Genomic DNA, 21,272 nt, shown 5'->3' with positions numbered 1-21,272 from the left:
CTTAGCATATATTAGTTTTTAGTAATGGTATAACAGCCAAAGTCAAGCAGTGTAACTATTCCAGTAAACCCAGTCTGCTACAGTCAAAGCATCCAAGACTCCATCTCTGTGCTGAGAAATCCTGTGTGGAGTCAGCATCTCGCAAGCTCTGTATTTCCCTCTTTCACTGCACCTAGGCTCTGTTTTCATGTCCTTGGATGGTCTTTGCACGTCCTATGGTAACTGGCCAATCTCACGCCTCCATGCAGCGTATGGGTACTACAGGGAGGGATGCAAGGGGGCTCGAGGCACTGTGCCTTGCAGGATAATTTCCTGAGCTTTCAGAGCTTGGTGGGGACATTCCTAAATGGATCTTATCTCGGATTGATCCCCTCTAGCCCCATAGCATGGCATAGCACGTCAGCAATGTCAGGAAAAGGCAGTGCTGCACTGAGATCTGCTTCCAGACACCATTTTCAAGTGGAATGTACTGGAATGACATTTATCTCTGTGAATGTCATGGAGCAGAAACTCATTGTCCTGCCTTAACAATGCAACAACACGAAGAGACTTTCTCTATTTATACTATTCTTATTTTTTATTACCATGCTATGCAGTTAAGAGCTGGGTATGGACATGCAGAGGGAGGAGAGGCACAAAGCCAGACTGCATAACGGGGAGTGCTTTGGTGGTTTTCTCCCTTCATGAAAAAGTGGTCAAAATGCAGCCATGCTTCTGGTAGAAACCATGGCAGGGGAGAGCTCCGAACGGGGAACAGCAGAAGGATGCTGAATTGGCCCCATGGCTTCACTTAAGAGCTCTTCCCTGGAGGGAAATGCACAACAGAAAACATCAAAGCCTTTAGATAAATGAGTAACAGGCAGGGAACGTCATCATGAAGTGACCAGATGCAAGAGCTGAGCTCTCAGTACTGAGGGGAAAGGTTAGGATTGGAGATGGGCTGGAAAATGCACTGAAGGTGAAGGCAAACAGGTTATGCTTGGTGCCACAGAGAAGGAAATCCAGAGAAAAGCTGCAAGGAAACATGATATGAACAGCACGATGGACTAGGAAATGGTGGCATCTGCAGCTGACTTGTGAATGGGCAAGAGCCTGAATATGCTCAGGCCAGAAAACACAAGTTTAAATTGTTTAGATAGAGAATAAAGGATACAGAGGTCACCTGACGGATCTAAGCTTAGACAGATCTCTCACTCCCTTCTACGCCACTAATCATCCTCCTCCTCCTCTCACATGCAAGCATGTGTTTTTAAATACTCTTTTAAGAGTATTTAAAAAGAAATCTGAACGAAAATCAGGGCAACTTAATTAGAATAAAATGCTACTTATATTCAAAGATTTAAATCATCTGTTTGAAATTTCAAAGTGGCTTTCAAAAGTTCATAATGAAATGGAAGAGATGGCAGATGCCCTCAGCTGACAAAGGAAATCATACCAGCTTTCCATCCCTGTACACATGCAACCCAGTTGTTCAGAATATTTTTTTGTGTAGTTTGAAATAAAACGTTTGCAATGCTTCCCATTTCTTTATTGCAAATCAGGACCGAAATATTTAATTGCTGAAGTTCAGAAACTCTTAAAATCCATATCAAGCAGGATTCGACATGTGCTGTATCACTCAATAGAAGAGCTGGAAAGTACATTGCAAAAATATGCTAGACTTTTACTGAGTATTTATTTTGGTGGCAACAACTAGATCTGGAGATCCCAGAGGAAAACTGTGCAGTGATTTACAAGTTCCTGTCTACGTGTTTCCACAGGGAAAAGAAGCAGCCTCCTTAAACAGCATCCTAGAAGCCTGCTTAAATACCCTGCCAGGCTTTGGTGGAAGCTCCTCTTGAACCGTCACGTTTCACAAGAGAAAAGTAAAGAGCAGCCTTTTGAGCCCTGTTTTCCTGGAGAAGAAGTTGAAGCAACTCAGGTGCACCAAGTCAGACCACTGGTCTTTGCTGCATTCTTGACCTCAGCTCCTACACCAAGACCTCCGGGACCAAGCAACTCACCACGAATTATCAGCCAATTGAACCAGTCTCCCTGCAGCTGCACCACCCCCTCCCATTCAGCAAACTGGGAAACCGGTGACTGTCTTCTGAGACCAAAATGAGCAGGACAGGCTGTCCACAACACAACTCATGTCAGGCATTTGATTCGGGACCACCGGAACACCACGTGCTTGCAGCCTCCCAGAGCATGGGTGTCTTTGGCCGACACTGGTATGTAACCGTTTCAGAAGGTACTCAGGATCAGGAGGTTGCAAGCTGGATCCTTACAGATTCGAGCACTCTCCAGGAAATCTGGGAGAGATAAAGCTCTAGAAGAAAAGGCCCCCAACCCATGCACCAGACACTTGCTGCATCTTTTGTCTGTGCCCTCATTAGCATGTTGCTTTGGGGCTGTGGTGCAGTTTTGAAGCCAGTGTCTGCTCATCTCCACCTAAAAGCTCATTCTGCTTAATATTTGGTCCCAGGGACCAGACCAAACCTACTGGAAAACAAAGTTCCTGGACCACACAGTGTTCTTGTCAGGGCCTCAATACCAATTGCTTTGATCTACGATCTCTAATGGCACTTGCAAATAAAGACACAGCTGCTGGTAAATTCTTAAATGTCTCTCTCACCAGCTCACAGCTTGCCCATTTCTTGACACCGCGTTTGGTCTACAGGAACCGAGCTCCCAGAGCTGTCTCCTGCCACGCAGCATCTTACACAGCCCACGGGCAGCCAGGTTGCCTTCCTTCATTTGCTCTTTCAATCTAACAGAACCACTCTTGCGAGATGCTGTGTTGGAGACACCCCTGCAGTACAAAACCTCGCTGCAGCACGCAGAGTTTTATCAAAGGTTGCGTCACGCTTAAACACTATAAGCAACAGCAAACCCCACGTGTCCTGCCCGTTTCCAGCTGCAGCTGCAATACAGCAGCTCAGATGCTCTGGTTCCATGTTGTTACCAACCATGTTATCATGCAACAGTGTTTTACACAAAGAAGACGAGCTCCTTTACCTCTCAGTGCTGATGCGGTAGCGAGCCTCCCGGTTACCGACGTTGCGAACCAGCAGAGTTTTCTGGGAGCTGTACTTGACTGGACAGACGGAGAAGTTCAGCTGGTCAGGGAAGTCCAGGATAGCTCGGGCACCGATAGCTCGGATTGGCACAATAAACTTTTCCCTTTCTGTGATGCAGGTGAGCTGGTAGAAATAATCCTGCAGGGAAAGAAACAATCTCAGCACAGTGCATTCAGTACCATCCCATGGCAGAAGAAAAACTGCTGTTTTCTATGACTCTAACAGTAGTATCCAACAATGTCAAAGGACTTTCTACCTTAGTGACCTTTCATTCCTGCAGCGTGACTTGAACAGGGCTGTTAACTTGCAAAGAAGAAACAATCCCATTGATTCACCTGCTTTCACAGCAAGCTGGCAGAACCAGACAAAATTATCTGATACTTTGATTCGGAGGCACCAAAATAGAGCAATTTCATGTAAGGGATTACAGCAGTAACGAGAACCCGCTTCGATCACCACCACAGATGATCAAAGGCTCCACTAAGCACCCAGTTGTGCCACAGCACTAACTCCAATCCCAGCAACGCGGCGACCTCACTGACGCTGGCCAGGGGACGCTCAGGTGCATTTTCAAAAGGACTTTGCCACATGCTCGACCAACACTCAGTCTTCGGTGAAATATTTAACAAGCTGGACAAGGGAATTGTTTTAATGTCAGGTGAGTGCAGGGTAAGTGTGTATTTCCCACCACTTCCCAGAGCATTATAGGGACAAGGCTGGGGACACACACCCTTAAAAAGCTATCTGATCTATCTCCCCACCCCAGAACTGGCTCAGCTCTACACCCAAACTATTCTTGCAAGATGTCTGACAAGTACTTAAAAGCACTAACAATTCCACCCCTGCCCTCAGCAGCCTATTCCAGCTCTACCCTAGACTTAAGAGTTCTTCCTGTGTCTAATCTCAGTTTCCCTTTCCAGCTCACCTAGCCTCAGGGGACGTGGGAAATAGCTTTGCTTCCTCTCTGCTGCAGGGTTGATGCCTTGTTAGCATGCCTGACTGAGGCAGGTGGTAGCAGGAGCTGCAGATGGGAGACACTGGGACAGCCCTGCCAGAGCAAACTCAGCTGTGCTACTCCCCAGCATAGGCTTGTTCACAAAAGAGACAGTCCCCCCAGCTGTCTGGCCTTCAGCAGTAGGAAGGCAAATCAAATCACCAAAATCATTTTACTGTAGGGAGGAGCAGATCCATCTCCAGATGGACGGTGTGGCATCGCAGTGCTGCAAGTAACCCCTTGCCCCCGCTGAAATCACCAGTAAAACTGTTGCAGCAGGGCCAGGAGCAATTACCTCCAGCAGCTCTCTTAGCCATGAGTTGATGGAAGCTCTGCATCTTATCACTCACTTGCTGTCCTGATCTTTTTTCCCCAGTGCTTTGAAGTCGTCTGATATTTTTATCATTGTTGAAGCAGCAAGCAGATAATTTGATTTAGGAATTGGGCACAACAAACTCTCTTAACCAGAACAGGTTCAGATTCCTCTGTGCTTGGGTCTTGCTCTCCCACACCCGCCCCCCTCCAAGCCTGGAAGGGCCCTACGGCAGCCAGAGGAGGCACAGACACAGAGCTACTGCTTTAACACAACAACTAACACCCAGCGCTACCCACCAGCTGGGGTTTAAGGTTGCTGTAACAGATGCTGTCACAGACAAGATGTAAAAAGAATAAAGAAAGATCTTTCTCTCTAGACATATCAAATATTCACACTGGACCTTGCAGAAGGGCTTTTGCTTCTTGTATTTGGAAAGTAAAATACCAGGAAGGAAACTGCAGCAAACGACCTACAGAACTGAATATCACATTTCAGGAGAGCCTTTAATCTTCAGCAAGCCTTTCTGAACTAGCAATTTTGTACTCAATCCTGCAGCCTAAGCCATCTAAAATAAAAGGTACGGGCAGCCCATGTGAATTTAAAGCACCTACTATCTGGGTACTTCACATCCTGGACTATTTAGATCCTCAGAAACTGCATTAGCAAATGAAGAATACTATTTACTTTGTTGTTGTTGTTGTTACTGTGGCCACACTACTGTAACAAAGGCACTGTAAATCCACTTGAAAGCTGCCTGCCTTGTTAAATCTTGGCATGCCATATTTACTTCTCTCTCCCAGATGCCAGGTTGACAGAGGATGATGCGAGGAGTTCAGATCAGCAGGGAGATAAAGAAAAAAGAAACTTCAACAGTTGGAAGTATTAAAGGGAAATAATAGGAAACCATTTTCAAGTCACTGTCATTGCTAAGGAGCAAGTGGATCCACAGCAATGTACAGAAGAGCCCAAGGAATAAATGTCTCCCCCAGGTGTAACCCCCCCAGAAGCAAGCACATGCCACCTTCCCAGCTCTGGGGCCGGGAGGGGCACTGGGACTGCCTGTCCCAGGAAAGGGACTTCTCCAGGTACATGAAGGCAAGGCTAAAGCAACGAGGATTTGGCCACAGAGACAACCATGACCCTTGAGAGAGCAAGTTGCCTCTCGCCATTCATGCACACGCACGTTGCGTGCCGAGCCCCCTCTCCAGGGATGCCCTGGGACGCTGCATCCTGTACAAGGCTGGACTCAGCTCTTCAGAGTGCCCTGACCCTTCAGCCACACTCTGTGACCCACCAGAATGGGACCTTGCACCAAGCTGAACGCAGCCTCAGGCCAAACGGGGGGAAAGCCAAGGGAAGAGGGGTGCGAGGCAGAAGCTGGCTGTTCAGGCTGCTGTGAACCCACAGTCCCGTGAGCTTTTGCAAGCTGAATCACCCTCCCTCGGGGGGAGATACAGGCTGCAGTTCTCCACTGCAGCACTGCCCTGCGTTACCAGCTCGGCTAGGCACTTGCTTACAGTCTGCGGGTACAGCTGGAACCAGTTTACAGCCTTGTTTTACTTTGCAACTGCAAACCCTTAGACGGTTTCAAACCAGGTTTCTAAATAAGCATGCCTGGGTGAGAGAGGGGTTGCATCACTTCCATGCTTTAAAGATTGTTTTTAGACCCACCAGGTTCAGTCTACAAATTTTCATGAAAATACAACTTCATCCTTCCTACAACTCCTCTCCCAGTTTCAAGGAAAACACCTCCCACTGTACAATGGTTCCTCTTCTCTTATTCACCTTCCAGAAGCAGTAAGTTACAAGCTCTGGCCTGCAAAGTATCACCACTGGCATTTGAATTCGCACCCAATGAAATTAAAGAACTGCTTGTGTCTCAGAGGTGTCATTTCAGGCTCTTTGCAAACGCAGGCTAACATTAATTACTGTCACAGTGACAGCAACCCTAACTGCCCAGTACACCAGCAAACGCAGGTGTCGGTTTTGCTGCGTAACCAATCCTAAACACTTCACTGAACTCCTTGCAGCAGACAACTGCAAAGAAGAGATCCTTGTAGCACGAGGCAACATAGCAAGTCAAGCAGGGAAAGCTCCCTGCTGAAACCAGGATATCATAAAGGCTGGGAAATAAGGGCCATGAAAAGAGAGGAGAGACTGGAGGGTGAAGACAGCTTCCCATGAGAAGGGGTGGCCCTTCTCCTGCCTTCCTCAGCCACCAACTCACAGGAGGCTTTGAAATCGGTCACTTTGCTCCAGGTTCATTTTGCACAGGGCCATTTGCCTTGATTTTCTGCCCCTTTCCTCCCTGCAAAAGTCATCTTAAAAGTGTACTTGGAATAGCTTCTGTGTGCTACCAAACATCTAACAGTGCCCGACTGAATTTTAATTTCAGTAATGCAATAACTCATCAGCCTGTCATATTTCATATTAATGAGCATTAATTCAGTCTCCACTGAGCATCAGTAATGAATTTGGCAAACCTTACAGACTGAACTTGTATTGCTTGAATATATTGTATTGCTACAGCGAAAAGAGCGAGAGGACAAACAGAATAAGCTGTGCTATGTATTTATATGCTTCTTGCTTCCTTCTTCCTTTAAGATAATCTATTAATAAGCCAAAGGACACCCACAAATGTATTCCTGTCTATTGCCAGTCAGTTCCACAATGGTTTCCAATTAGACAGAGACTGTCAGACCATAATGCAAGGACACCCGAACACAGGGTGGCACGAGAACACCCACACCGTGCAGCTGAAGCCCTAAAACAGAAATGTGTACATCAGAAGCAGCAAGAGTAACTAATTGGAAACGTTGCCCAACAGAAAAATTAGCATTTCTTATTTCTAAGGTAAGTGCCAATAAACAGAGACATGTCAGCTATTTATTTACTTTCTGACAGTCCAATCCTGTGGCACATTCCCAAATGACTGCAAGAAAATAGGAAACTGCTCATTTTTCAAGCAAGCGCTCCATGGCACATGGCATTTCAGCCACTAACAACTCACACGGTCCTTTTATTTAGGGCTTAGCCGCAATTTTACTCCCTTGAATCAGGAGTGACTTCACTGAAGTCAGACTGACCCCGGGGAAGAACAGATTCAAACCAACTCCACAGCAGGAGGACTGCCCAGCCCTGGCAGAGGGGCTTGTACCTGCGTCCCAGCTCACTGGGTGATCCACCATCCCTGCAGATGATGGAGCAGCAGAGGGGCAGAGGCTGTTCAAAGGCAGCACTCGTAAGCCTTCCACAACTACACACAGGTACTCTGCATGCAAGCCACTGCAAGCCCAACGCAGGTGAGTCTACAGAGCCATTTCCCAAAGCCTCTTTGCTAAGGGGTTTTCAAGGTGCCGTGCACCTCCTGACTGCACTAGTGACACATTTCAAGCTGAGCTACAGCACTCTGGTACTTCGCTGGCCCACACTCCATCAAGTACGAGACAAAATGTTCGATTCGTACAAAATTCTGACTCTGCTGTATAAATCCCCACGTGCTCCTCGCTGAGCAGCATGCATCCCTCTGCCCATGCCCTGCACAACCCCCAGTGCAGCAGAAACCACCGGAGTGTCACTGGAGCTGTGCACAGGACCTCTCGCTGGCAGAGCTCCCTGCTCCATACACTCGCCAGTTCAAGGGCAAGACAAGGGACAAAGTATTGGACATCGGTGTTCTTGAGGGTTCTCTCACCCTACCTGTATTTGTGGTGATGTTCACGTGTTGCTCTGCTGACTCTCTAAACTTGAAGAGCAGCACTTTGCCCTTCATGGGCACCAATTTACCTCTGCCACCCCCAAAAAGAACAGTAATTAATATGAATAAATCACATTTTGAAGGCACCGGTGTACTTTTCAAAACTTGCTTCAATGAGATTAAGCTCTTGTGTCACTTGGGTAGTTTGGAGAACTGCCCTAGGACAACATAATTTTAACCCTAAATATTAATGTTAAATAATTTCTCAGTCCCTCCAAAGGAACAGATTATTTCACAAGCATGGGGAGCTAGGGACCACAGGGCATTTCCTCTTTAGTTTTCTATATCCATGCTGTTTGAGGATAGGACAAAGTGTTAAATTATATCTAAGCAGCAAGTGAAAGATGAAAAAGCAGGTACGCCCAAAGAGATCTTGTACCTCTGGCTGGGTGCAGAAACATCTGCTGGCTCAAAGCTATCCCCTAGCCTCACCTCTCCAACAAAGTCATGCGAAGAACAGTGCTAAGAGGTAGCAGGATGCTGGTGGAAGGACTCAGCCTGCCTGTCCTTGTTTCCCTGCAATGCTTCCCCCCTTCCATGCCAGGTATTAAATTCTTCTGTACTAACAAGCCTCCAGATAACAGTACTGACCCTTCACATCACAGCACTGAGAATCAGACCTGCCAGGGCCACAGCACTGATGTGCAAACCTCTAAGCAAAGGCACGGCGTGTTTGGCATGGAAGAGGTGCCAGCTGACACAGCAATCACAGTAACACGCATGACGACACAGCCACCCCGCAGGCTCTGGGTAATGTGTCTGCCTGCAGCTTGTACCTGCCCGTTTATTCCCGTACGTGCTCGTTCAGGAAGATGTCTCAAAGCCACCTGCAGCCCAACAACCTCCTGCCAAGTTAGGGACATCTAGAGCTCAGTGTGCCTGTGCCAGGCTGGCTCCCTGCCACCTGCACAGCCCTCCCTCTGCCCCAGCCTCGCATCTGCATCGCAGACAGACAAGTGTCCTCAGGGACAGCACAGCTGCAAGGCTTGAAAACAGCGGGGATGGAAAAGCACCATCTTTGCTCCAGTCCAGGGTGAGGCAGGGAAGTGGCTGCCCGATGGGAAACAGAAAAGCTCTCTGGATCTATTTGTTCCTCTAGTATTTTCCATAATAATTAAACCCCTACCATTGGGTAGAGATGGCTAAACATCCACACCCCACCCTGCCATTTTCCTACTGTTCCACGTGCATCTTCCCTCGCGAACGCAGGGAGGGAAAGCACAGCCCGTCAGTCCCTGCTGCAGCAGCTAACAGCATCCTGCAGTGCCAAGAGGGGACCAGCTGCAGACTGCCCGACCACAGCCTGGAGCAGACCCCACAGCAGGCTGCGGGCTATAACCAGTGCGTAAAAACCGCGATGACTTCAGACATAATGTTCCGCTGTCTCGCTACCATGTCCAACACGCTAGGCATTAAGGTGACTCCAGTTTTCAAAGGTGGCGGTCCCCACTCTGATCAGGCTCACTTTGGGTCTTCCAAATAACAGGTCACTTTTAAACAGACCTCTGTATCTACCGTTAGTGGAGCAAACCCATAATCACACAGCACTGAACAGATACCAGAAACCAACACCTTGGGAGGCCGCCCCACCACAGACGGCAGACTCTCTTATCTCTGAAACCAGCAGACATGACATTAAATGTTCCATCACTGAAGGATAAAAATGGTCTGAAACGCATAAGAGACTCCAGCCTATGAGAGCATAATCTTCACCAGCCTATGAGAGCATAATCTTCACCATGGGGAAAGAGTTTCCCCCGGTTCTAGATCCAGGGCAACCCCACTGGAACCAGGACAGTCCTCAAAACCCACAGCAGATGCCCTGTTCTGAATCCAGCCCTGCAGGTTCAGCTTCCACTGAAGGCACCAACCTCTCTGGACCTCCAGTCTCACCTTGTTCTCCTCAGGGGTGAACTGGATTTGGAAAGTTGAACACATGCCAGGTGCTACCTTACAGCACACACCACCGGGGCTGGTCAACTTGAAGTAAGGCGACGTCTCCAAGACAACCTTCACCAGCCGAGGAACCTGCAGGAAAGACAGGAAACTATGATTTTGCCACTCATATGGAAACATGAGGAGAAAATACCTGGCCATGCCCTGGGGACATCCCGTGTTAACCACCTTTCCAAAGCACTTTTAACTCTTGAGGTTGTCACAACCCGGGATGGAAGCCCAGGAAGTCACAACAGTTCCGTGATCCCCTTGGGTTAAATTAAGGTGAAACAACACCAAATGACCGGTTAAAATGTTTTACTTGCAGTAGAAAACAATTTAAACTTGGAAAAGGATAATAAGCAATGTGATCTCTTATAAATCTGTAAGAAAGAAAAGAAAGGAAAGCAGTAGAAAGGTGAGAAAGAGAGTCAAAGAAATCTGGATCAGCACCCCTGGATCCAGCGTTGTCTCAGGTCCGACCATCTTGGGCGGTGGGTGCACACACAGCAAAGTTTCAGTTCATCTTATCAGCTGATTAACATACTTCTGCTTCTGGGGCAGAAATGCTCACCTCTTGTCAGGCCTTGTCGCCCCTTCAACGGTGAAGGCACGAAGTTGTTAGCAAGGCAAGCATGGTGTCTGGCTTACACAACAGAGCCACACAGTACCGGGCTTACACAGTGCAGCCAGGGATTAGCGGTCTTTGTGCTTGAGGGGAAACTTTCGGTTCCACTCAGTTTCCCCCCTCTGAGGCCCACATAAGGAGTTTGTCAGTACAACTGCAAGGGAGTGGGGGGTGCAGCCTTCCATACACTCCTGCTCCCTCGGGTGACATTCCTTAGACTAATCACAAAGGCCACAGCTTGTCCTGGAGGTTTTCTCTGTCGATGAATGTTTGAGGCATCAATTCCTTCAGTTCCTTACAGAGGTACATGCACCTAATACACCAGGATGGAATCCATCCTGCCAGGGCCCAGAATCAGCGTGGACCCCATGAATGGTATCCCTTGGACAGGGGCACCCACGCTGCTCTTTCCAGTATTCCCAAGCTAAACGCCAGGCCAGGAATGGCGCAGGACTCTCCAGGAATAACTGAGGGACCACCCTGCAACTGTCTTTGCCAAAGGGTCTTCCATTTCCAACCACGTCCCTGTCAAAACCTGTTATCTCAGAATATACTCTGACTTCTCTTGCTGTTCCCCCACCTGCAACATGCCCTGACAGCTTTTTTTGTCCACTTGTTTGTTTTCCAACAAGACTGGTAGATTTGGAGGGGGGGTTAATTCACGTGCTCTCAGGGACACTTCCCTCTGCCCGTCCTGCCCTCCTCTCACGTACACATCTTACTCTTCATTACAGAACAGTATCTTTAATTACACCTTTCTTTTTCTGAACATTCTCTGCTTCCAGCACACTTACTCTTACACGTCAAGAGAAACCCTTGCGTGTACAATGTTCTCTCCCAGAGCACTTTCCCACTCAGCTCCTTTCCTCCCTCCTGCCTTTTCCCACCAGCTGCTCTTGGCACATGCCTCATTGAAGCAAACGTTTCCCCTGCCAAAATTCAAAAGGTCTCAATTTTCCTCTTTACAGTGCAACAACATTGCTGGCATTTTTCAACTTCTCCCTTCTCAACTCTCCTGGGAAATCTCAAAACGATCACAATTTTTTCAAGTAAAGGTGGAGACCTTCAAGAGAACATTACTCTGGATGTGCTGTGGTTCTCCAAAGGGAAAGCAGAGAGCCACGTTGCTTAGAAAAACCTGAGCAGAACTGCATTAAGCTCAGCAGGAGCCTAAAGTGGCACCTAAAGGCCTCCCACTGCTTCTGCTAAATCAGTCCATTTCCCCTGCTGCTTCAAAACACCCTTCCTGGAGTGATAATGCCACTAACCATAACTTCCTCCAGCATGGAGAAGGCTCAAGCTCTGGGCCTTGACAGTGAGCTGCACAGAGGCAGCTAAACAGGCTGTGAGAGGCAGAGGTGCCCTGCCAGAAACCGAGATTAACCAGGAAGCCACCAGCACATGGTGCACACTCAAGGTAAAGCAGGAGAGCAGGTAAGAACTGTACAACCCTCAACGTTCCCATCAATCCAGGGCTTTCAAGGGGAAGGACGCCGACTAGAAAAGCTCCTTTGCGTTAGATACCACCAATGCGTGGCCAAAATCAAGGGGAGAATCCCCAGCATGGGAAGATTTCCACCATCTTGCAGAATAAAGGTGGTGAGACATTTTATTCTGGGTGTGCTGTGCTGCAGCAGATAATTTGTTATGCTGTAAACCACAGGAATTACACTGCTCTCCTCTTCCAGCACAGTGTTAAACCTCCGCATCCCACCACTTACCTTGTCAGTGTTCCTCAGAATCAGTGGCACTTCGTAGACCTCGAAGGGGACGTAGTTCTGAAATACCACCTCTGAAGGAAAAGGCTGAAACAAGCTCTGTTCCAGGTCAACTGCTGAGAACTGGAGAGGCAAGACAGAGCAGTGAGAGGAGGGTCAGCTGCTGGGAGAAAGATTCATGAAAGAATCCTACACCGATCTCCAGCGGAGTACAGTCTCTTGGTGAGTATGTCCACGCAGCTCACGCTAGGGAAACAGCCCCCCACCTGTGTTCTGAGCTGATCAAAAGTTTCTGGACCACACTGAGCAGGCTCAAGCTAAGAAGCTCTTTTGGCGGGTGTTCCTCCAGGTTTCCTTCTCCAGAATGCAAGGCAGCGCTTACTGCCAGCAGAGCCCTGTGCTAAGGTGGTCACACAGCTCCAAGAGCACTTCCTGGAAGAGCCACGAGCACTCATGGAGCAGGCGAAACCCAAGAATTTACACGAGACTCCATGGGAAACAATTTTGGGATGATCTTTACTCTGAGACAGAGAGACCGAGTCCCACACATCCCTAAATATCTTTTTTGATAGAGAGCCTAGAAACCAGTTAGAAGACAACACTACCAGAGGAGGTAAGGCTAAAAAGAAGGTAACACAGTAGTTGGGAAAAAGACAAAGGAGGTGAATGCTGAATAGTGATAAGGTTTAGCTCTTTTCTCAGCATTACTGGGCAACTTAGTAAGACTGGACTTGGTATCTCCTTTTTCCACAGGCTTTAAATAGATGCTTTATTGTATTCCATTATTGACATTTCATTTAATACCACTGCAGAAGCATGTCTGAAACTATACACAAACAGCAAATGTTCACAGAGCAGAGGCAATACTTGAGAAAATTCCTCCCTGCTTTGTCTCCCCTCTCCCAGCTGCACTGTTCCCACTCAAAAGACCCAGGCAGGCCTCCTGCTGCTCCACAGGAGCCACGCTCACATGGCAGCTCGTGCCTGCAGCACGCTGCCAGTTATGTGTGCGCTCATCTGATGCGTTCCCAGCCTCCTGTGCTGCCTAGGGCAATCCTTAACCAATTGGTTACAGGTCTCTTGCTGGCAATTTTCCACTCAACAGCCTACCTCAGCGATCCACCCGTTTGGACTGTGTGCTGTGGTGAGCAGTCCTGTGAGAAAAGCAGCTTAAACATACATCTAAGTAACCACTGATCCAGAGAACGCACTTCCACTCCCCTCTGCCCAGGGCCATTCCCCTGTATATCTGGCAGCCTGCAAAATCTAACACCCTGTAAAGGTCCCACACATTGTTCCAACCCAAAACATTAATGCACTTGGTTTTGTTAAATCTCGAGTAACTTCTATAGGCCCTCAGCCTTCAAGGGGCAATGCTGCCACCGTTGAGGGAGTCCCATGACCCCAAGCATTTGACAGTGACTACACCAAAGCACGAGGTGGCTATTTCACCAGGAGGATGGAAAATGGCAAGCTTGAGCCCTTGTGGCCTGCCCCAGCCTTCCCCCAGTATCAGCTAAATTCCAGCAAAACCCACCAACTTCAGCAGAGGTTATTTATATTGACTTAGTGCAGATCAGGACTTCCAACCTCTCACCAGGGAAAAACGTTCTACCTTTCCCCAGCAGAAGGAACTCCACCACCACCAGCAGTTTGAAAAGACAACAGGCCCTAGTCACTGAGGTATTCAGATGAGCCGGAGGCACGCCTGTCACAAACTCACACCCTCTTCAAATGTCACATCAAGCAGCAAGGAAAAGGGCAGGAAAAGGCTACCTTGTGATGGGAGGCTTCACCCATGTCTAGAAGCTGGGTAATCCGGGGCCGCCTCATCTCCCGGGTGCTGGCCAGCCTCTGCTTGGTGGTAAGAGACATCTCCTTCAGGAAGGCAGAGGGAGTCAGCTGAAATGCAAAACACCAGCAAGAGCTACAGAAATGCCTTTCTACAGAAAGACTTTCTCGTTCAAGTGCCACTGATGAGTAATTTGTGATCACAGCCACTAGGATAGTCCTGGAAGTCCCGTAAATTACCAGCTGAAATATTTAACATCAGTAAATTAATGATATAGAGCGGAATACACACGCTCTAAGCAAGTGGCTCTGTCCCATTAGCTTCTCCTTCATGAGGTGATGTGACATGTTTGGGGATTTCTGCTCTTTGGGTATTTGTTCCCTCTTGAGTTTTGCTGGATTGAGCCAGAGACCTTTGAAGAGAGCGGGGAGGAGTTATCAGAAATCCCCTAACTCCACCCTTGCACAGTGCTCACAGCCAACACGCAGGTGGAGATGGCACTGCTGGGTGAGTCAGAGGAAAGCAGAAAAGCAGTGTTGTGCCAAGACTGAGGTGGAGAGGAATGGGTCCAAGTTTTCGTTATTTCTTTTCCATTAGCACTTGTTTTCTCGCTGTTCTGGCCTCACAGACCCCTCCACAGAAGGATACAGAGATGTCTCCTTGACAGAGCCTCAGCACTGGGTCACCTCCAGTGAAGGGAGCTCCAGCCAGCAGAGGGGACAGTTGTGGATGGGAAGGAGGAATCGCCCTGAATCCACTGCTGTTTGCACGGCTGCATCTGTGCTCCACACAGGACACGAGATACCATGAAACAACTCTTTTGGAAGCTATTCTATCTGGGACAGTCGTGTCCTGTCAAGACTCCAGGCGGTTTGAGCAGCCCACCACATGCCCAGCTGCCCAGCGGTGTGGCCAGGGCAGCACTGGCAGGTATGCCCACGTGACAGAAGATGTTACTGCCCACACAGCAAAGAGGACGGAAGGAAGCACGTTTGTGCTTCAGCTGTTCCCGTGCAATGCCCAGTAATTCCTTTATCTCGGCTCCACTGGCACGTTCAGGCAAGACCCTGACCCTGAAGCAACACAGTCCACCCCCCACTGCACCATGACAGCCCCCTCCAACAGAAGCACGGCAGCAAAGAGGTGGGGAGGTGGTGCCTGGCTCCACAGCACCCTGACAACAGGAGGGGAAGGCAGAGGAGGGACAGGGGCAGCTTCCAGCCTTAACCCAGCTCCTACCCAGCCCCCAGCAGGTACTTACAGGCACACGCTGCTCTGCCTCTCTGACCAGCTTCGGATAACGACGTACTGCCACCTTACTCTGGAGTCCATCAGCCATTCTGGAGGATCCCATGGACCGATGAATCTTCCCAGTGGCCATGACTAGGCAAACCTGGAAGGTGTAACAATGAGACTTTGAAAATCTAGAATTCCATTCACAGCAGACCCAAAGGATACACCTGTGTCTCCAGGCTGTGGCATCCTTCCTAAGTGGAGAACATAAGGCCGCCCCACACTGTTTCATGATTAGACCATATTTAAGTGGCAGAGTTAAGATTCATAGAAGTAAAACTCCATAAAAATATTCCCTGAGCCAAAAAAGCCTTTTGCTGTGGGTGCAGTCCCACGAGCCACAACTATTTCTTTTCATGAACTTCATCTGTCAGCTGACAGTGAGATGGACCAAGGGTCCCTTCCAAGGGTCTGCTGGAGAGTCCCCAGCTCCACATACTACCATTTACTGCTGTGGCTCCTGCCTTAAGTATTTACAGCACCATTTTCCCCTTCCCAGCATCCGATCTCTGCTATCCTGGCTTGCCAACTTTGCATGTCCTTTTTTATTTACTCTTTTTCTGGCATCTGGACCACATTTCATAGAATCGTTTAGGCTGGAAAAGACCTTTAAGATCATCAAGTGAAACTGTAGACCTAGCACTGCCAAGCCCACCACTCCTTTCCCTGGACGTACGCAGGAACTGCTGCTCAGAAAATCCCTACAGATTTCAAATGCAGGACCGAGGGCCCCCTACCCCGGGCACCCCCCTGCCCCAGGCACCCCCATCTCGCACAAGGGATGCCCCCAGCCCTGCGGCGTGGGGCAGGGGGTGTCACCCCCCCCCCCGAACTCCTCTGCAGCCCGGGTCCCTGCTCCGCCCCGCTCCCAAGCTCCCCCCCGCCTGCCTGTGGCTGAGCCACCTGACAGCACCAGCACCCAGAGCCGCCCTCTGGCTTTCGGCCAGGAAGGGGACGCAGACACCGCTCCCCAGCATCCCCCACCTCTCCCTCTCTGCAGGGGCTGTGGGGACACACTCACGGGAGGATCCCGATGCCAGACAGGCTGTTGTCCCCGTTGCCAGGGCAACTGGGCATCCCGGCACTGGGCAGCCCCAACACTGCCATGGCAACGGCGAGGACACAATGGGGGGCGGGGGGGGACAGCTCTGTGACATGGGGGCAGAGGGGACAGGGATGCTCAGCGCCCAAAGCACCCAGTGAGCACAGCAAGCAGGCCCTGAAACCACCTCCAGCACACCCGCCCGGCTCCAGCACAGCTGCAGCCCCGGGTGCGTTACCCCGGCACGGGGAAGCGGCTACAGACAGTCCCTTGCTGACCTCGTTCCACTTTCTGACCCAGTCCTGGGCCTCACCATGCCTGGAGATGGAAAGTTCTCAGACAGACCCCCCCTCTCACAGAGCTCCCTGCCCAGGTACACGGGTGCAGCTGAGACAGGGAAGTCGAGGGAGGCCCAAGTCTCTTCCGGGTTTCTTCCCAATGAACCGGGCTTATCGGTTCCAAGAAGGCTTGCAAGCCAGCCACAAAAGGAAGCATCAGACATCTGTCCCCAGGGGAGACCCACGCTTTCAAAAAGAGAGCCCAGAAGCTGAAATTTCACCACTGAGGTGAAACGGGTGGTGAAACATCACCACGAGGACGTACGGAGTTTATATTGCTGCCCCCTCTCCACTCCTGAGGTTGGACATACCCATCTCTGCTCCCTCAGGGACCAACAAGCCCCTCTTCCCTTGCCAACACTCTCTCTGCCCCATGAGCTCCCCTCTGCTTTCCTGCACAATATCCAACTGTCACCAGTAAGCTCAGCTTGGAGCCATCATTCCCAAATCACACTTGGCTCTCAGCTGGCTGCCTGCGTTTCTGACTCCAAGAGGACACATGTGGAGCAGCCCAGGGCGTGGAGAGGGGATCACACTGGCACACAGCCCAGCACAGAAGCAACCCAGCCCCCTCAGCACTTCAGACAAGCCACCCTCCTCCATCCTAGCAGGGTCTGACCGAAGCAGGCTGCTGGCCCTGCTCTCTTCAGAGGCACAGGGTTCATGCAGGGAGCTGCTCTACAGGGCTGAAAATCCTTCCCCCATCCCCTGGAAAATGCTGCTGACAGCTCTCATCCTCCTGCAGAAACACATGAGCATACAGCCAAGGGCAGCAGCAGGCGTGTGGCATTATTAACCTCTCTCTTGCTGCAGTGCCAGAAGGACACGGCACCATCAGCCTGCATCCCCCCACAGCCCTGCTGCAGGATCCGAGACAAAGCCCCAGCACAGGCACTGCCCAGCTCTGGACACCAGGACCAGAGCCCCTGGCGGGTGACACAGGCACATCAGAAACATCTTTCCTGGCATCAGTGCTGCACTCACCAGATCGAACCCACAGAGTAACTGGGCACAGCTGGTGTCTTGCAGAGGACACGGAGCTGCAGCAAAGGCAAAGACAAGGGCTGCAGTGAGGCCCCAGGAAGAGGAGGGCAGTGCTGGCACAGACAGCTTACACCATCCGTGGGAGCATTCCCTTCCCCCGTTTTAACCCATGAAGGAAGAACTCCAGCGCTCAACGAAGGGACTGACTGCGACACTCAAACCCTTTTAGATGCTATCAAAAGGTCTCCTACCAAATAACTGCAGTGAGATCACTTACCCAACTGCATCATCATGAAGTTCCAATCATGAATTCCCCAATGGACAGTCCATAATCCTCTCTAATCCAAGCAGGGTTTGTACTTGTTTTCTTCTGAGAAAGAAGGGAAATAAAGTTGGCTCCTTTTAACCATGTTTGTCCTGCCTTCCCCTGAGCAATGCAATCCCACATTGCAGGGGAGAACATTGATCTTTTTGGTAGCACACACCTCAACACACAGCCCTGGGTTTGCTTTCTCCCTTTTTATTCCCATGTTCGGAATCAATTTTTTTCCTCACTTTCTGTTTATTTTACATCTCACTTCCAAACCCTGAGCTGGTTCTCTACTCCTTTTCTAAATCAAGACAGTATCTCAAATGCCTACATTTTGCACACCCTGACATTAGCGGTGCAACCATGAAATCCAAAAAGAGTAAACTCGTTTTTCCCCATTGCTTTTTGAAACAAAGCAAAGTCCTTGGCCCCAACAAATGTAATGCCTCTTAGCTTTTCTTTTTCTGTAATACTATGAAACCATTAAATCCAGCCAGCTGTCTTTGTGTAAATGCAGAAGAAAATTTACAAGCCTCAAGAAGTTAATCACAGCTCAAGGGGAATCTCTGACATGGAGGTTAGCAAGGCAGTAACTGTGAGGCTGTGACTGCCAGGAGACAATGCCACAGGAAGATGGGTCCATTCTGGATGGAGGTTCAGGCCTGACTCAGCAGGGTACTGCCCTTAGGCATCTCAGCCTAAACAAGAAAGTGGACAGTTGTCAAGGGCACTGATCACCTACACAGTTACAGGATGCTTCGATAGTTCTGGGGCTCACTCTACCTTAATCCCAACTCTCCTGGCCTTGTGTTTCCTCTGGCAGCTAAAAACCACCTAAGTCCCCACCATATTGAGGGCAGAAACATGCTGCAGTACCAGCGCACTGTAGGAGCAGGGCTTAGTGGCCTTTCACAGTCACAGAGGCAGAGCAGGGGTCAGTCTCTCCTCCTCCACACCCAGCTCTTCTCCTCAGCTGGCAGGGTCCTGCCAGGGCACTCTCCATCCCACCCAGTGCCATGGGGCACCACAGGCTGGGGAGCACCAGGCCCTCCTCTCCTCCACCCAAGGAGGGCACAGAGCCTCCTTCAGAGCCCAAGCACATGGCAGCTCTCTACCACTGGACATCTCATGCACTTAAAACCATGGCAATACCCGAGCACCCACAGCCCAGCAAGATCCTCCCATGGTCAGCTCCAAGGACCACGCTAAATGCCACAAGTGGTCCTTCCCTCCAACTTCTCCAGGACAAGAAAAAAAACAATGTGCTTTACCTGGTCCACCACAGCTTGGTTGGCATTTGAAGCTTCTGGCATCACTTGGCAGCTCCATTTGCAGTGGGACAGGTCTCCTTGGCTCCTGGCTTCACAGCAAATCGGTCATCCAAAGCCCCAGCAGGTCCAGTACCTCTCCTGCAGGGCACTTTCAAACACCAACATCTGGTTCTGTGATTTGAAGTAAAGGAGAGGAAGATTAGAAAAAACAAGAGCTGTAAGTGGGACACAGGGAAGGGACAAACCCAGCCCGTGACATGCATTTCAGCCTCAGCCCACAGGAGCCCCAGGCACAGTCACGGCAGCTACAAAGCGTGTTCAGAAGCAGTTCTGGGAAAGGAGCAGCTTGCTTTCTTTATGCCTTGTGAAGCACTGAAGGGACAAGCTGGTCTCCTTGCCACTGCCAGGCCAGCGGGTGCAGCTCCCTGCAGCACACGGGCTGTGCCAAGAGGTGCTGGGGCAGCCTGAAGGCACCAGCTCTGCTGGGGGAGGAAGTTACAATGTGAGCAGGCATCAAGAAAAAAGGCAAAGTGGAATGTGGCTTTACCTGCTCTGGGCAGTTGCCTTCACAGGCTTAATACAACCACACAACAGTCACAATTGCTGAGTCTGAACTCAAGCAAAATCCCAAAGCAATTGCTGGATTAGTCAAATATTTGACTGCATTTGTATCCGAAAGTCTTTTGCCAAAAAAACTGGGCGTTTTGTTAAAGAACAGCCACACAGAGGCTGTCCTGGGCTGGAACCTGAGCCAGGGCTTTATGATTTTTAAACAGGGCACCTAGTGCACCCCACAAAAGAGCCTCTGCTCTCTGCTGTGGAAGTACTGTCAGACTCCACAGCTTTGATGTGATCGAGGTCTGCATGCTGACTCCCAGCACATCACATTTTGGCAGTGGGAGCAGAGGGGCAGGTTTTCATTTTCAACATAGACATCGTCCAAGATGAACTGTTAAACCAGCTCCTCGGGTTCTTCCTTTGAACCTCTTCCCATCCTTCACACATCCCAAGAACTACCATGAATCAAAGAGCCAGGAACAAAACCAGCCCCAAACATCTGCAGATTCTCCTTGAGAGAAACCTTCCCACTCATGAAAAAACAGCTCTGTAATAAGCATACGGCCTCAAAAGCAGAGGGGAAAACCCTTCAAAACACAAAGCAGGAGTGGAGCCACTTGTGAAATCAGACCGGTTGATCAGAAACGCTGATCGGTCTGTGCAGGGAGCACCAAAGGCCTGAAAGAATGAATCTGCCAAGCCACTGATATCATTTAAAACAGCTGGGATTTTAGAAGACAAGACAGTAGCCACATTAAAAAACAAAAAATGAGGATAAAAAAAATAAAAGATAAAAGCTAACCCAACCTCACTTATGCATATGGATATTTGTGTTATGTGATCCAATGAATATGTATATCCACACTCTAGAAGTTTCTGGTAAAATGTGCTGTTGGGGTGAAAGCTTTGTGGAGAAATCCCCTTGCACCCCGGCACCGGAGTAAACATACCTGCTGTATAACTCTCTCTGAGTTGTAGAGTCTGTTTCTGCAAATCAACAGCTGCCTGCCTCCTGCCTTGGCCACCCACCTAAAAACCTTGAAGAGGGAAATGGAAGGGCACCAAGCACCCAGCTGGTGCCTTCAGCCCTCAGCACCCTCCATCTCTGAAGAAAAACAGAGCAGGGCAAGTAAAATTATGCCCAGGCACCAGGACCTTCTAGAGGCATCCATCAGCTGAACTTCTGACTGAGAAACAAATATCTAGGGTTTCCCTTTAGCACAGCCTCAAGGCACAGACCTTCTTTTAACCCTCCCTGGCTGTTGCTCCCACCT

At 49.6% G+C, this 21,272-nt stretch overlaps 1 protein-coding gene across 1 annotated transcript in view; it reads right to left on the bottom strand.

The window, feature by feature from the left end:
* Positions 1–15,583, bottom strand: part of LOC141927791 (hydrocephalus-inducing protein homolog) — an 88,134-nt gene extending 72,551 nt beyond the window's left edge. Inside the window, 5 exon segments of the mRNA XM_074835053.1 lie at positions 3,001–3,200; positions 10,023–10,157; positions 12,414–12,533; positions 14,187–14,312; positions 15,464–15,583. Coding sequence (XP_074691154.1) covers positions 3,001–3,200; positions 10,023–10,157; positions 12,414–12,533; positions 14,187–14,312; positions 15,464–15,583 — 701 coding nt within the window.
* Between the last annotated feature and the right edge of the window lie 5,689 nt (positions 15,584–21,272).

The sequence above is a fragment of the Strix aluco genome, chromosome 10 (genome assembly GCF_031877795.1).
Source record: "Strix aluco isolate bStrAlu1 chromosome 10, bStrAlu1.hap1, whole genome shotgun sequence".
Taxonomy (NCBI): domain Eukaryota; kingdom Metazoa; phylum Chordata; class Aves; order Strigiformes; family Strigidae; genus Strix; species Strix aluco.
Note: the sequence above shows the minus strand (reverse complement) of the source record. Positions and strands in the feature narration are given on the sequence as shown.